General features: G+C 48.3%; 1 protein-coding gene and 1 non-coding gene across 2 annotated transcripts in view; one reads left to right on the forward strand and one right to left on the reverse strand.

Annotated features, from left to right (window-relative positions):
• Window positions 1-9,325, forward strand: part of LOC114582321 (uncharacterized) — a 36,661-nt gene extending 27,336 nt beyond the window's left edge. Inside the window, exons 12-15 of the mRNA XM_077917809.1 lie at window positions 1,772-1,819; window positions 4,863-4,981; window positions 7,394-7,535; window positions 8,809-9,325. Of these exons, the coding sequence (XP_077773935.1) occupies window positions 1,772-1,819; window positions 4,863-4,981; window positions 7,394-7,535; window positions 8,809-8,918 (419 nt within the window). The 3' untranslated portion in view covers window positions 8,919-9,325. The remainder of the gene's footprint in view (window positions 1-1,771; window positions 1,820-4,862; window positions 4,982-7,393; window positions 7,536-8,808) is intronic.
• On the reverse strand, window positions 5,217-5,296 carry TRNAQ-CUG (transfer RNA glutamine (anticodon CUG)). The gene has a single exon. It is a non-coding gene; the product is annotated as a tRNA-Gln (tRNA).
• Window positions 9,326-14,890: the final 5,565 nt, after the last annotated feature.

Genomic DNA, 14,890 nt, shown 5'->3' on the forward strand with positions numbered 1-14,890 from the left:
CTGCATCTGGCGAGCCAGCGCAGCACACGGAAACGCCGTTTACCTTCCCGCTGGTAAGCGGTCCCTATTTATCTACTTGCACCCGAAGGTGCTTTCGAACTGCTAGGTTGGCAGGCGCTGGGACCGAGCAGTGGGAGCGCACCCCGCCGCAGGGATTCGAACTGCTGACCTTCTGAACGGCAAGTCCCACCCCTGTCCCCTACCAGGCTCACCCTATTCATACACAAATGCGTCCTTCAGACAGGATTTGCAAGCGAAAAGGCAATGGGAAGGCTTTCTCCATTTGCCTCCCTTACCGCAGAGGAATATTTGAGTTCAATTTGGGAGAGTCCAAATGGCTTCAGGATTGCTCTCCTGTACTCTTTCAGACAAGGGACGCAGGTGGCGCTGTGGGTAAAACCTCAGTGCCTAGGACTTGCCGATCGTAGGGTCAGCGGTTCGAATCCCCGCGGCGGGGTGCGCTCCCGTCGTTCGGTCCCAGCTCCTGCCCACCTAGTAGTTCGAAAGCACCCCTAACTGCAAGTAGATAAATAGGTACCGCTTTATAGCGGGAAGGTAAACAGCGTTTCCGTGCGCTGCGCTGGTGCTGGCTCGCCAGAGCAGCTTCGTCATGCTGGCCACGTGACCCGGAAGTGTCTGCGGACAGCGCTGGCTCCCGGGCTCTTAAGCGAGATGAGCACGCAACCCCAGAGTCGGTCACGACTGGCCCTTACGGGCAGGGGTACCTTTACCTTTTACTCTTTCAGACACATGGTTCGTATATTTAGATATGTGTGCATTTATGAATATTTACTCTATATTTGATGAATATTTATTCTATATTCGGGCGCACAGCGCACTCTCCCAGCTTTACAGACACCTGTGCGCAACGACACAGTGAGGGTCACAGCTGGCTAGACAGGTGGCCAAGTCGGGTCTCCCCCTTCCTGTTTCTTGTTTTCGGCCCCACAGAGCGAGGAGAGGAAGGCTGGAGAGGAAGCACAAGTGAAGTTGGAGGGGAAGTGAAAGTGATACTGTATTTAAATAATCCAGAGCTCCCTCCTGAGGATACATGGCTGAGCAGAGAGAGGGCCTTCCTGGCTACAGGGCCCTGGATGTTGTGCAGAGATTTCCGCCCGATGCCAAATTTGGTTTATTTTTGGCCCCGGCTACGATAGCATGGCAGTGTTCGCACTTTGGAACTCCTTGCCACTTGACATTAAGCACTCTGTTCGGCGCCTGCTAAAAACATTCTCATCTAGACAAGCTTGCCCAGATGCTTAGAAGGCGGAGGTGATTTTAATCTGTTTTAGCATTATGGCTTCTGCGTCCTTTAAAGCACGGTTGCAATCTTTTCGTAAACTGCTTCAACGTATATGGTTATTTTTCCTTACAATCAAGCGGTGTGTACATTTTGCCCTGTATACCTGAAAGAGTGTCTCCGCCTCCATCGTTCTGCCCATACACTGAAGTCCAGCTCCGAGGGCCTTCTGGCGGTTCCCTCCCTGCGGGAAGTGAAGTTATGGGGAACCAGGCAGAGGGCCTTCTCGGTGGTGGCGCCCTCCTGTCAGATGTCAAGGAGATAAATAAATAGACCTTCTGTAGACATTTGAAGGCAGCCTTGTACAGAGGAGGTTTTAATTTTTGATACTTTATTGTGTTTTTAAAGTTTGCTGGAAGCTGCCTGGAATGGCTGGGGAAATCCAGTCAGATGGGCGGCATATAAATAGTAAAAATGTTTATTATTATTATTATTATTATTATTATTATTATTATTATTATTACCTGCTAGGAAAGCAGTCCGTCCTACATTTGGCTCCCCTCCGACATTCCAACAGTGGTGAGTTTTGGTCTCTCTCTTCCATGGATCTGTGTGGCTTTGTCATTCAATCTTCTGACTGTTGTTAAGATTTGTGTGGAATGTGTGTCTTCTGGTTGTTCTGTGTATTGTTGTAAACAAAATCAGTCTGCCCTTTTCCCCTTATGGGGTACCCAAGAGCCCATACAGAGTCCTTACGTGGGTTCCCTATTGGTAGGAGAAAATAACAGAGGCCAACCAGAGAATATGGAGAAGCAAAGCAGCTCCTAAGCCTGATCTTTATTGATCTGTTGCAACAGGGTGCTCCCCTCACCCGCAGGAAAGGAGGAGGACCTCGAACAATGACGCGCAAGGCCTTATATAGACATTTTACATTCCCTGCCCTGGAGCTCCAGACCACACCTCCATATATCATACGTACATCACAGAAAAGGCGGTCTACAGCAGAAATCTGAGTGCGTTGTTTACCTCCTGTCTGGCAAGTTACCTGTTAATGCTTACTTAATTGGATGCCCTGGGGAGCCTGGCCAGTCTTTTGTAGTGACAAATACTTAGTTCCTGAGCCAGGTCACAGGCTCACCCTATTCAAACACAGACAGACATACCCTTAAGACAGGATTTGTGAAGGAAAAGGCAATGGGGAGGCTTTTCCATTTTCCTTGAGCTTGCAGAGAAATCATTTGGTCAGTTTGGGAATCAAAAATGGTTTCAAGTTGGTCTTCCTGCGCTGATCTATGTACGTGCTTGGTTGGTACATTTATGATCATTTATTATATATATAAGACTTTAAAATTCTTATCACAGTATAAAAATGTGCAGTCCTCTGCAATTCCTTCCTCTCTCGTTTTCTTTTAACGACACGAGACTGCAGAAATGCGCCATCCTTAACTTTTAAATTCCCCCGAAAATGCATTCTCTATCGCCATCACCCTCACAGTTCAAAAACACTGATCCGTTGTTTATAATTATTTCCTGGCTCAGCTGCTGCAATTCTCCTTCCCGGTTTCTTATTTGTTGCAATCGTGATCGTTTTGTGCTTGTGCGCTGTTCCGCTTCCAAGACTCTTTGAGCCTGCAAAAGATTTGGGGCGGACTGGCTGCTTCATTTGCGACCAACACATGCTGAAATTCCTTTAACTTTTCATGCCATTTTTGTTTGAGCGTCGCGCAAGAGTTGCTCTCTAAATGGCATTCACGTGGCATCACAGAACAATTAATAAATCTGAATAACGGATGGATGGTCCTGTATAAATCCTGCACAGAGGCACTGCAAAAGATAGTGGTGGCAAGAGATGAAGTTCCTGGTGGAACAGACAAAATGAAAACTGTCAAATCATTGGGTTTGGGTGGCAATAACTCTCAAAAGACCTCAAACATGAAATTGCTGATCTTCTAACAAAAAATATGTAACTTTTCCCTCAGATTAGCCTGCATACCCAAGGGCTGGAAGTAGCTAATATAACACCAAATAATAATAATAATAATAATAATAATAATAGATAATAGATAATAGATAATTTATTTATACCCTGCCCATCTGGCTGGGTTTCCCCAGCCACTCCGGGCAGCTTCCAACAAAATATTAAAATACAATAGTCCTTCAGATATTAAAAGCTTCCCTAAAAAAAGATCGAGGGGCAAATTACAGGCGAGTTAGCATAACATGGTGGAAAGTATTGTTAAATATCTTACTGATCAGCTGCTTCCTTTCAACACTCCCTTCCCTCTTGTTTGCCTTAGTGTCTGTTCCTTAGCTGGAGCAGTTTTTTGCTCCTCCTTTTCTTCCAATTTCTCTCCTTGTTGCTTTAGTCTTCCTGTCTCCTCTCCTTGCAAGTTCGCTGTCTTTACCTCCCCCCTCCCAGGCAGCCTCCTTTATTGCTAGCGTCCCTTATCTCGCTCCCGATCACTTGCCGATCAGCGGCTTCCTTTCAACACCCCCTTCCCTCTTTCTTTAAAAAAAAAAAATGATCTGCTTTTCGCCCCTGGGCAATTCGGCTCCAGGGACCACACATTTGCTCCATAAGACGTACAGACATTTCCCCTTACTTTTTAGGAAGAAAAAAGTGTATCTTATGGAGTGAAAAATATGGTGTTTTGTGTGGAGGGGGAAGCTTTCGCAATAGTCCTCTTCACTTGCAAAACCCTTCAAATCCTGTATAAATAGATGAATGGGGTAGGTCTGTCGAGAAATACTTATTTACCTTTTCAAAAGAATGGCCAGGATAAAGCAATCGGCACTCATGATCAAATATCTCTCAAATTTATTGTTGTAGACCGTTTCTTTTCTGTGACATAATGATGCTTTTTCTGTGATCTTTGGCTAAGGGGTTGGGGCAATTTCTGAAGCTTTTAAAGGTGGTTACACAGCTTTTGTTCTGTGTTAAGTTGTGGGCAAACATATCAGACGACGCAGCGATTCTTCAAATAGCTCTTGTTTATTCAAAGGCCAGGACAGAACAACGTAACTGTAGCAACTTTCTAAAACTATCCAATCACTGAACGTCACTTTCGATCCTTCATTTGCATACAAACTATCCAATCACTGAACGTCACTTTCGATCCTTCATTTGCATAACTATCTACAGTATCCCCCTGCTGGCCCAGGGTGAGAACTTCAGTACATAACATTCTGGGTCCTCACTTCCTTGCAAAGAGGGGGGGGGGGACTCTGTTGCAACAGAAAACAAAAATTAGTTCCTGCCTCCATCTATTCTTCTCTGATTGACAACGAACAGGGGATCTCCTTCATGGAGAGTATGGGCTATAAAAACCAACCCCATTTCCCCCCCCCCCCATCAGAGGATGGGACAAGGGAACGACCAGACGGGGTAATGCCCCACTTGGAAAAGAAGGGGTGGCGCGCTTGTGTTAACTCAAAGATTTAGTTTATGGGGACAGCTTTACCCTTTGAATGTCTGCCTGGCTTGGGAAGCGACCCAGGAGTCGTGCGTAAAGGAAAACAAAAGGTTGGCAACTCATTTGGGGGCCGGGGGGATGGACTGCCACGGGTGAGTTTTAAATGGGACGGCAGTGTGATAATCTTTTTCCTGTCGCCCGCATTTTAGAAGATGGATTTGCTACAGAAATATGGTGGGAGCCTTTCCTCCAGCAAGGCCGAGCCCTGGAGCTCAGCGGACGGGATGTGGTGGTGAGGCACATGGGGCTTTACTTCGTTTACAGCCAGGTAAGAGGGCAGGGCAGGATCCTGACCCTAGTTTGCCAGTGGTGGGGGCCACCTGGATTAGGTAGGGCTGGGAAGGAGGAGGCCTCATCACAACACACAAATGCACCCTCTTTCTACTGGGCTGTGGTACGTAGCTCAGTGACCGAACCATCATTTCAGGCCCCGGTGGCATTTCATAGAATCGGAAAGGTCCACGAGGGTCATCCAGTCCAACCCCTGCCATGCAGGAATATTTTGCCCAATGTGGGATTCAAACCCACGACCTTGAGATTCAGAGTCTCAAACTCTAAGGACTGAGCTATCTACAGACTGAGCTGCAACCCTGGAGAGTCGCTGCCATCCAGTCAGTTTAGACCAGGAGCAGGGTTCGGATCCCTGCGTAGCCATGAAGTTTCCTGGGTGGTCTTCGGCCAGTTGCCAATTCTTTGTTGTTGTTGAGTCGTTTAGTCGTGTCCGCCTCTTCGTGACCCCCTGGACCAGAGCACGCCAGGCTCTCCTGTCTTCCACTGCCTCCCGCAGTTTGGTCAAACTCATGCTGGTAGCTTTGAGAACACTGTCTCACCATCTCGTCCTCCGTCATCCCCTTCTCCTTGTACCCTCCATCTTTCCCAGCATCAGGGTCTTTTCCAGGGAGTCTTCTCTTCTCATGAGGTGGCCAAAGTCTTGGAGCCTCAGCTTCAGGATCTGTCCTTCCAGTGAGCACTCAGGGCTGATTTCCTTCAGAATGGAGAGGTTGGATCTTCTTGCAGTCCACGGGACTCTCAAGAGTCTCCTCCAGCACCAGAATTCAAAAGCACCCATTCTTCGGCAATCAGCCTTCTTGATGGTCCAGCTCTCACTTTCGTACATCACTACTGGGAAAACCAGAGCTTGTACTATACGGACCTTTGTTGCCAGAGCTTTCCAAACTTTTCATGCTGGTGGCACACTTTTTAGGCATGCATCATTTTGCAACATAGTAATTCAGTTTCACTAGCAAACCAGAGGTTAGACCAGGGGTCTGCAACCTTTAAGACAAAAAGAGCCACTTGGACCCGTTTCCGAAGGAAAAAAAACCTGGGAGCTGCAAAACCATTGCGACATTTAAAGCATGCGCGCCGCTGCCCTCTGATCTGACAGCGGGTGGGAAGGTGACGTCGGGACGGTGCGTGACTAACGCGCGCACCGCCCCCATGCGACGTCACAGCCAGTACAGCGCCCGCCACAGTGGGGAGTGTCGGGGTGCACAATGTGCTTCCTCCCCTTGCTAGTATCCGCACCGGAGCCGCAGCAAAGATGTAAAAGAGCCACATGCGGCTCCGGAGCCGCGGGTTGCAGACCCCTGACGAACCCCTTTCCAGCCCCGGGAGGAATGCAGGGAAAGTTTGTGCGACAGGTCCACACCCTGCAGCTGACACAATCGCGTGTTGCGACACACAGATTTGGAAAGCACTGTGTTAGCCCAACCTTCCTTGCAAGGTTGTTGTGAGGGGGAACTGGGGGGGGGGGAGGAGAACCAGGTACCCCACCTTGGAAGATAAAGGTGTTCTATAAATGAAATCAATAAGGAAATCGATAAAATTTGTCTTCTTCTTCTTCTTCTTTGGCGATCACTCGTAGCCGAGTAAGATTGTCTTCCATAAACACGGTTTTCACAATGACATGATTTTCACCATTCGACAGCTTCAAGAAAAGTGCAGAGAGCAAAACCAACCCCTGTGTATGGCGTTAATTGACCTGACGAAGGCTTTCGACACTGTATATCGTAATGCCCTTCTGTCCTTCTGAAAACTGGATAAAAATTGTACACATGTGTTGGGAAGACATTTTTATTGATTTTCCAGTAAAAACAGCCAATCAGCATATCCACATCATAATCCAAATAAAAACAAGAAACTAAAATTTAAAAAGACCAAATTGTAATTATTAATTTTTCTGGGCTCCTGATAGTCTGGACCTCTGAAGCATATCTCCAAATCTTCAGTCCTGCCTCTCCTCATTGTTTTCGTATTTTCCGCCTTCTGGTCTTAACACTTTAAAGTTCTCCTTCGCTGGCTATAGATAGGTAGCCGTGTTGGTCTGCCATAGTCAAAACAAAACAAAATTCCTTCCAGTAGCACCTTAAAGACCAACTAAGTTAGTTCTTGGTATGAGCTTTCGCTGGCTATGCGATTCTCAATCGTGTCAAAAATCATATGTCCTTTCATCCACCGAACACAGCTTTATTTGTAAATATATGTGTGTTGGGAAGAAATTTGGCCCAGCCTTTTAAGGCTGATGGCACCACACAGACGCTGCGGGAAATATTTGTGTGTGGGGAGAGCGATGTTGAGCACCCTTCAGGAAGTGTCCGGATTACACCCCGCTGCCTTTTGCCCTTCTTCGCCGCTGGGCCAGCGAAACCGACCCACACACCCCTTTTCTTCCCCCTAGGTGCTGTTCCGCGACCCCACCTTTACTATGGGGCAGGTGCTGTGGCGGAAAGCTCCCGGGAAGCCCGGCCAAATCCTGTTCCGCTGCGTCCAGAGCATGCCCCCCAACCCAGAAAAGGCCTTCAACAGCTGCTATAGTGGAGGTGAGAGGAGAATCAGACCTGGCTGGTGGGAGGGAGAGCTGCTACCCAGGACTCCTGGGTTCCCTTGAAAGGGGAGCGGGATTTGGGTTGGGGTGTTCGCGTCAAATGGTCTTGGGTTGCCACCTCTCTCCTGGGCAGAAATCCCCCCCCCCGCATTTTCTGGGGCTTCACCTGTTGAACCTCGGCAAGTCAGTCAGCTGTCAAAGGCCAGACTGGGGACAGGGGGGCAACCTTTGTGTATTCCACAGGGCTTTATGGTACTCAAGAACATTGTTATAGGGGAAAAACTGCTCCCTTTCATTTATGGGGTATTTCGGAGCCCTCCTATTGGTAGGAGGAAATAACAGAGGCCAACCAGAGTATATTAGGAAGCAAAGTGGCTAGTAAGCCTGATATATTTGTATATTCCACAGGAATATATTTGTATATTCCACAGGAATTAAAGACGCTCAATAACACCTACTGCCCATGGACTGCCTCGCCAGAGTGGTGCACGCTCTGGTTATCTCCCGCTTGGACTACTGCAATGTGCTCTATGTGGGGCTACCTTTGAAGGTGACCCGGAAACTACAACTAATCCAGAATGCGGCAGCTAGACTGGTGACTGGGAGCAGCCGCCAAGACCACATAACACCGGTCCTGGGAGATCTGCATTGGCTCCCAGTACGTTTCCGAGCACAATTCAAAGTGTTGGTGCTGACATTAAAGCCCTTAAGTGGCCCAGTAGACCTGAAGGAGCGTCTCCACCCCCATCGTTCTGCCTGGACACTGAGGTCCAGCTCCGAGGGCCTTCTGGCGGTTCCCTCGCTGCGAAAAGCAAAGCTACAGGGAACCAGGCAGAGGGCCTTCTCGGTGGTGGCACCCGCCCTGTGGAATGCCCTCCCATCAGATGTCAAAGAGATAAACAACTACCGTACTTGACATTTAGAGGACATCTGAAGGCAGGCCTGTTGAGGGAAGTTTTTAATGTGTGACATTTTAATGTATTTGTAATCTTTGTTGGAAGCTGCCCAGAGTGGCGGGGTACAAATAAATTATTATTATTATTATCATCATCATCATCATCATCATCAATGTTGTTATTATCATTATTATTACTCAAATTGAAATACTCCAAAGCCCCTATTCCTACCAATCCTGCAAGACAATTTGCTAGCGTCAAATTCAGCAGGATGAGGCCCTGTCAGTGCCAGGGGAACCAGAGGCCCTCGAAAGGAAGGTGTTTCCGCCCCGCTGCGTCTCTGCCTGACCCTCCTCTTCCTCCTCCTCTTAGGGGTTTTCCACCTGCAGCCTGGAGACCGGCTGAACCTCCGCATCCCTCGTTTCAACGCATCCTTTGACCTGACTGCCCACGGGACCTTCCTGGGGTTTCTCCGTCTATAGTGGTCTTCTCGGGGGTTCCCACCGTGAGAGACTTCGGGGCCAGAGTGTCAGTCAGCCAGGGTGTTATGTACTGAGTTGAATAGGATCCCAAAGGCAGCAGTCTGATTGGTCCTAGAACAATAGGATCCAAAAGGCAGCAGTCTGATTGGTCCTAGAACAATAGGATCCAGAATGCAGCAGTCTGATTGGTCCTAGAACAATGCAGCAGTATGATTGGTTGGCAGGAACTACCCAATCATGCTCCAGATAGAAGTGAATCCACAACCTGATTGGCTTACAGTAGAATTCCGGAATTAGCCAATCATGTGCAGCCCATTGTGTAAATAATGTATATAAAGCAGATACTTTGAGGGGACATTCATTCATTCCTCCTCACCACTATGAGCTGAATAAAGAGCATGAAATCACTTTGCGACTCTGAGTATATTTCACAGAGTCAAAGACTTCTACGTTCTGCTCCGAACTTTGAGGGTCTGATGGGGGAGACGCTCTGGGGACCAGGGGGTTGAGCTGGTATTTGCCGCAGGAAGCGAGGTAAAGAGCTTAGGCCAAGCTGAGCTGCTCAAGAACGTCTCTGACCCTCCTTTTTCCAAGATGCCAGAGCCTTTCCTGGCCCACAGTGAGAGCACACAAGGCACCCGGGATTATAAGAGCAACAGCATGTTCTTCCGTGGCCGGGAAGGGTTTGCCATCCAGGTGTCCGCCAAGGACAAAAATGGATTTTCCCGAGCCCTTACGGTCTCTACTTCGAGCTTGGGAGGATAAAATACCCAGTACAGTGGTACCTCGGGTTACATACGCTTCAAGTTACATACGCTTCAGGTTACAGACTCTGCTTACCCAGAAATAGTACCTCGGGTTAAGAACTTTGCTTCAGGATGAGAACAGAAATCGTGCTCTGGTGGCGCAGCGGCAGCAGGAGGCCCCATTAGCTAAAGTGATGCTTCAGGTTATGAACAGTTTCAGGTTAAAAACGGACCTCCGGAACGAATTATGTACTTAACCAGAGGTACCACTGTATCTATTACGCAGCAGCATAAAGACCTTAACGCCTTGGCTCCACTGGAACGCACTTTCTATAAACACCGTTTTCATTGGGACACCTTTTCAGACATTTGGACGGCGTATACTGTCTTGTAAACTAAGATGGATATACAGTCATACCTCGGGTTACAGACGCTTCGGGTTGCGCGCCGTGCCGAACCCGGAAGTACTGGAACGGGTTACTTCTGGGTTTTGGCGCTTGTGCAGAAGTGCCGAATCGCAACCCGCACGTGTGCAGACGTGGCGCTGCGGGTTGCGGGCGCTGCGGGTTGCGAACATGCTTCCCACACAGATCATGTTCGCAACCCGAGCGTCCACAGTACTGCAATGTTGGTTATTGTCCTGTTAAAAGTAAACTTACAGAGGGTTGCTTTTCCCCTCCCTGCCCCCCCTTTCCCCCGCCAAATATTTTTTTCAATTAAAGTATGATTTCAAAGCACATTGAAACGGCGCCCTCCGTGTTTTGGACTACAATTCCCATCATCCTGAGCGAGCGCAATCCAACTCCCTGGCTCTGATGGGTTTTGTAGTCCAAAACATGGCAGGCACCAGTTTGGTGAAGGCTGATTTAAGAACATAAGAAGAGCCTGCTGGATCAGTCCAGTGCAGGACCTGAACACAGGAGCCGCTCCCCCTTCCTGTGGCTTCCAGCTGATACGGAAGGGGGGGCATGTCTTCTTCACCCCTTCCGCCGGTCCCCAGAGGGTCCGAGACGATGACCTCAAGGGCACCCGGCCCTACATGGACCCCTCAGCCCCCACACTGTTACACCAGCACCACATTTAACCCCAAGCCCCATAAATAAAAGTGCCTTTCTCCCTTCCCTACGCCCATTCGCTACATTGGTAAACCGTGTGTACCAGGGGTCTGCAACCTTTAAGACAAAAAGAGCCACTTGGACCCATTTCTGAAGAAAAAAATACTGGGAGCCGCAAAACTTGTCATTATAAAAATAACTTTTTTGTCACTTTTTTAAAAATTATTTCTTTGTTTTACCCCTCAGAATTACTCCTCCTCATAGAAATAAATGTTAATTTAACAAGTTACCTTTTTGTGTGTGTGTGTTCTTCACTCCCCTTCAAAACAGTGACCAGCGTACATGCCCCCTTTCAATGCAGTGACCAGCGTACATGCCCCCTTTCAATGCAGTGACCAGCGTACATGCCCCTTACAATGTAGCAGGCAGGCAGGCGGGAAGGTGACGTCGGGACGGTGCGTGACTAACGCACGCACCGCCCCCATGCGACGTCACAGCCAGTACAGCGCCCGCCACAGTGGGGAGTGTCGGGGCGCACAATGCGCCTCCTCCCCTCGCTAGTATCCGCCCCGGAGCTGCAGCAAAGGTGTAAAAGAGCCACATGCGGCTCCGGAGCCGCGGGTTGCGGACCCCTGGTTGTGTACTAATGTTTTGTATCTTTTGAATGGGAACGTTCTACCCAATCAGAACCATGCACTCGCCCCTGCAGAGGACTAAAATCTATAAAAATCCATAGAAAATCAACCGTAGCACCAATTTTCTTGCTTTTGGTGCCAATCTGCTTAATTTCCCTAGGACTCCACGACACCTTCACTGTCCACCATAATCCCTCAAGCGAGGTGTCACGTACACACAGGAAGACCCTAATCCCGTCAAATCACTCTGCCAAGCCTTTCCTCCGGGCAGTGCCAGGTGGCAGACTATACATACATGGACCATTGTCTTATCATCACCGGTACTCAGGATGTGCTTATCTGCGCATATCTCCAGCTCTGCATATTCCCCCCTCCCTCCTCCATATGTTAATCCTGTGTAACCCAACCTCTTCTTAATGTATTCATGATGTAACCGGGATGTATTTTTCACTGTATCCTGGGACATGGAGGGAAGTTTTAAAAGTTCATGTCACCCCTTCCTCGGGGTCAGTGGCGTAGCGTGGGGGGTGCAGGGGGGGCCGGCCGCACCGGGCGCAACATCTGGGGGGGGGCGCTCGCACTCGCAGCTCTCTGCCCCTACCTGGCTCACTCACTCTCTCTCACTGCAGTGCTGGCTGTGCGAATCCGATCTGAGCCGCTGGGTCGCCACCCACTGTGGAGGGGGGGGCGGTGCCAGGCATGCGGTGCGGAGGGGTTGGGGGGGCGCAAATTACTTGCCTTGCCCCGGGTGCTGACAACCCACGCTACGCCACTGCTCGGGGTTCAATCTCGCCTTGAACCTGTTGCGCAATAAACTTGGATCTTCTGCATCTTGCTCCTGTCTCTGGCTGAGCTCATTTTCCTCCACAGGGACCCGCGGACTTAGTCCAACGAGCTGGGTGGCAGAGCAGCCTTGCACCCAGATTTTACCGTAACATAGCAATTGATATTCAGAAGCGACTGCAGAGAACATAGGCATGTTGGCTAGTTGCCAGCCATAGCTCTCTCCTCCTCCAGGAATTTGTCCCATCTTCTTTCAAAGCTGCAGCAGGGAGTTCCACAATTCTGCTACGCACTGCATTTAAAGCACTGTCCTTTTAAGACCTACACTCGTTGGCCAAAATTGTGGAAACCCTTTTGGAGAAAGTGTATTTCCGACGTTTGATGGCTCATAACGCCACTTTCTTTTGGAGTAATACCATCAAATGATATATCAGTGGAAAGATAATTTAATGAAGAGTGTAATGCAACAAAGTTTGCTCAGTTATCTGTATCCTATCAAACGTTATAGCCAAATAACCAGAAAAAGGAGAGTTTAGAGAGCCAATCAGGTGTAATCTTGTTTTGGCAATCATGGCTCATAACACCACTTTTTTTGGAGCAATACCATAAAATTATATATCAACGGAAAGATAATTTAATGAAGAATGTAATGCAGTATGTTTTATGATGGATTATTTATTACAACAGGTTTGCTACTCTGTCCTCCCCCCTAGCAGTTCCTTGTATTTGGAACAGCAATGAGGAGTTGAAGATTTCCCAACGCTTTGTTTTCTGTTTCGCAAGTACAGTACACTGGTAACCACAAACAGCTGCCAATTGCAAATAGGCAAAAACTTGGCAGTTTCAGCATTTATTTATTTTTGGCTTTGTTTACTCAATACAACGCTTGATTAAGCCGCTCTCTGGGGCACCAGACAATTTTTGTGATTTGCATAGGAACATTTTATGGGGGGGAATACAATTCAGAGTTTCCAAGAAAGCCCACATCACTGATCATGAGCTAGTGGTGTAGCCCTTTCTCCTAGCACAGAAATAGAAAGGGCCGTAACAGGTGAGTTTTACCTGCCAGACACCTGGGGGGGGGGGGAGGAAGGCAGGGATTGCAACTTTGCCTCTGCTTCCTGTAAGGCAATTGCCCTTGCAGAAAAATGCTGTCGAGTTGCTCCTCCTCCCCAGTTTGGAATATTCTTCTGCATGAAACAACAGCCTTGTAAGCTGAGAAGGTGTCCGTGTAATTGTACTATTGTGAAATAGTATTTTATAAGGCCGTTTTTCCGCCAGAATCCAATTTTGGAGGGAGCTGTTTCCAGTCTGTTGTGGTTTAAACTATTGTAATATTCTGTTTTATTAAATCTTTTATTGTAGGTCTCCTTGGGAACATATTTGTGGGACGGGGGGCAACTTTTAAAATATAAGAAATGCTGGATGAAGCAGAGAGGTACGGTCTTGAACCCAGACTCTGTGGCTTTAGAGCAGCAAGCTCTAAGTAATAGGGAACAGCACTTGGTGCAAGCTCTGATATGCTCTCGCTTTGTTGCTCCAGTGGAGGAAAGTCTATAATGATGATGATGATGATGATGATGATGGTGATTTATTTATACCCTGTCCATCTGGCTGGGTTCCCCCAGCCACTCTGGGCGGCTTCCAGCAAAATATTAAAATACTTTCGTTCTCTAAATGCTAAATGTCATCCAAAGAAACGGACAGGCTGTAGACTCAGGGCAAACAAAGGGAATATTATTCGAGGCACAATTGACTCAATGAATCCGCTGTCCTAAGATGCGGTTATGGCTTTCAGTGCAAATCAGCTTCAGGCAAAGGCTTCACACTCATGGGTGGCTATTAGCTATGACAGATTAAGGCTCTTCATCTGGGTTAATGTTCCCACTTGGCGGAAACCTTGCTGACCCCAGAAAAGCATTGTTACGGAAAGGGGGGGGCATGTCTTCTTCACTACAAATATTTGCTCAATTTCTCTAGGACTCCATCACCCCTCCCCTGTCCTCCATAATGCCTCAAGGTGTCAAGACCCTAATCCTGTCAAAATCACTCTGCCAAACCTTTCCTCCGGGCAATGCCAGGTGACAGACTACGCATACATGGACCATTGTCTTCTCAGGATGTGCTTATCTGCGCATATCTCCAGCTCTGCATATTCCCCCCTCCCTCCTCCATATCTCCAGCTCTCTGCATATTCCCCCCTCCCTCCTCCATATGTTAATCCGGTGTAACCCAACCTCTCCTTAATGTATTCATGATGTAATCTGTGTAACCCAACCTTTCCTTAATGTATTCATGATGTAACTGGGATGTATTTTGCACTGTATTCTGGGACATGGAGGGAGTTTCAAAAGTTCATGTCACCCCTTTTTCGCTGTTCAATCTCGTCTTGAACCTGTTGCGCAATAAACTTGGATCTTCTGCAGTTTGCTCCTGTCTGGCTGAGCTCATTTTCTTCCGCAGGGACCCGCGGACTTACTTAGTCCGACGAGCTGGGTGGCAGAGTAGCCCCGCACCCAGATTTAGCCGTAACAGCATGAAGAGGATTGATCTGCAGAGGAGAACCCCGCGCCCCTTCTGAATAGCGGAGGCTATTCTGCTTGTGGGTATGCAGCCTTAAAAAGAAAAGCCAAGCCTGGTGGATCTGGCCCATCTAGTCCAGAGTCGTTCCACCAGGCCTTTGGTCAGGGCGCAGCCTGACTCCCTCCTCTGGCAACATGCACAGAATTTTGCTTAATGGTTGCCATCAACTT

This window comes from Podarcis muralis, chromosome 13 (genome assembly GCF_964188315.1).
Source record: "Podarcis muralis chromosome 13, rPodMur119.hap1.1, whole genome shotgun sequence".
In the NCBI taxonomy this organism is placed as follows: domain Eukaryota; kingdom Metazoa; phylum Chordata; class Lepidosauria; order Squamata; family Lacertidae; genus Podarcis; species Podarcis muralis.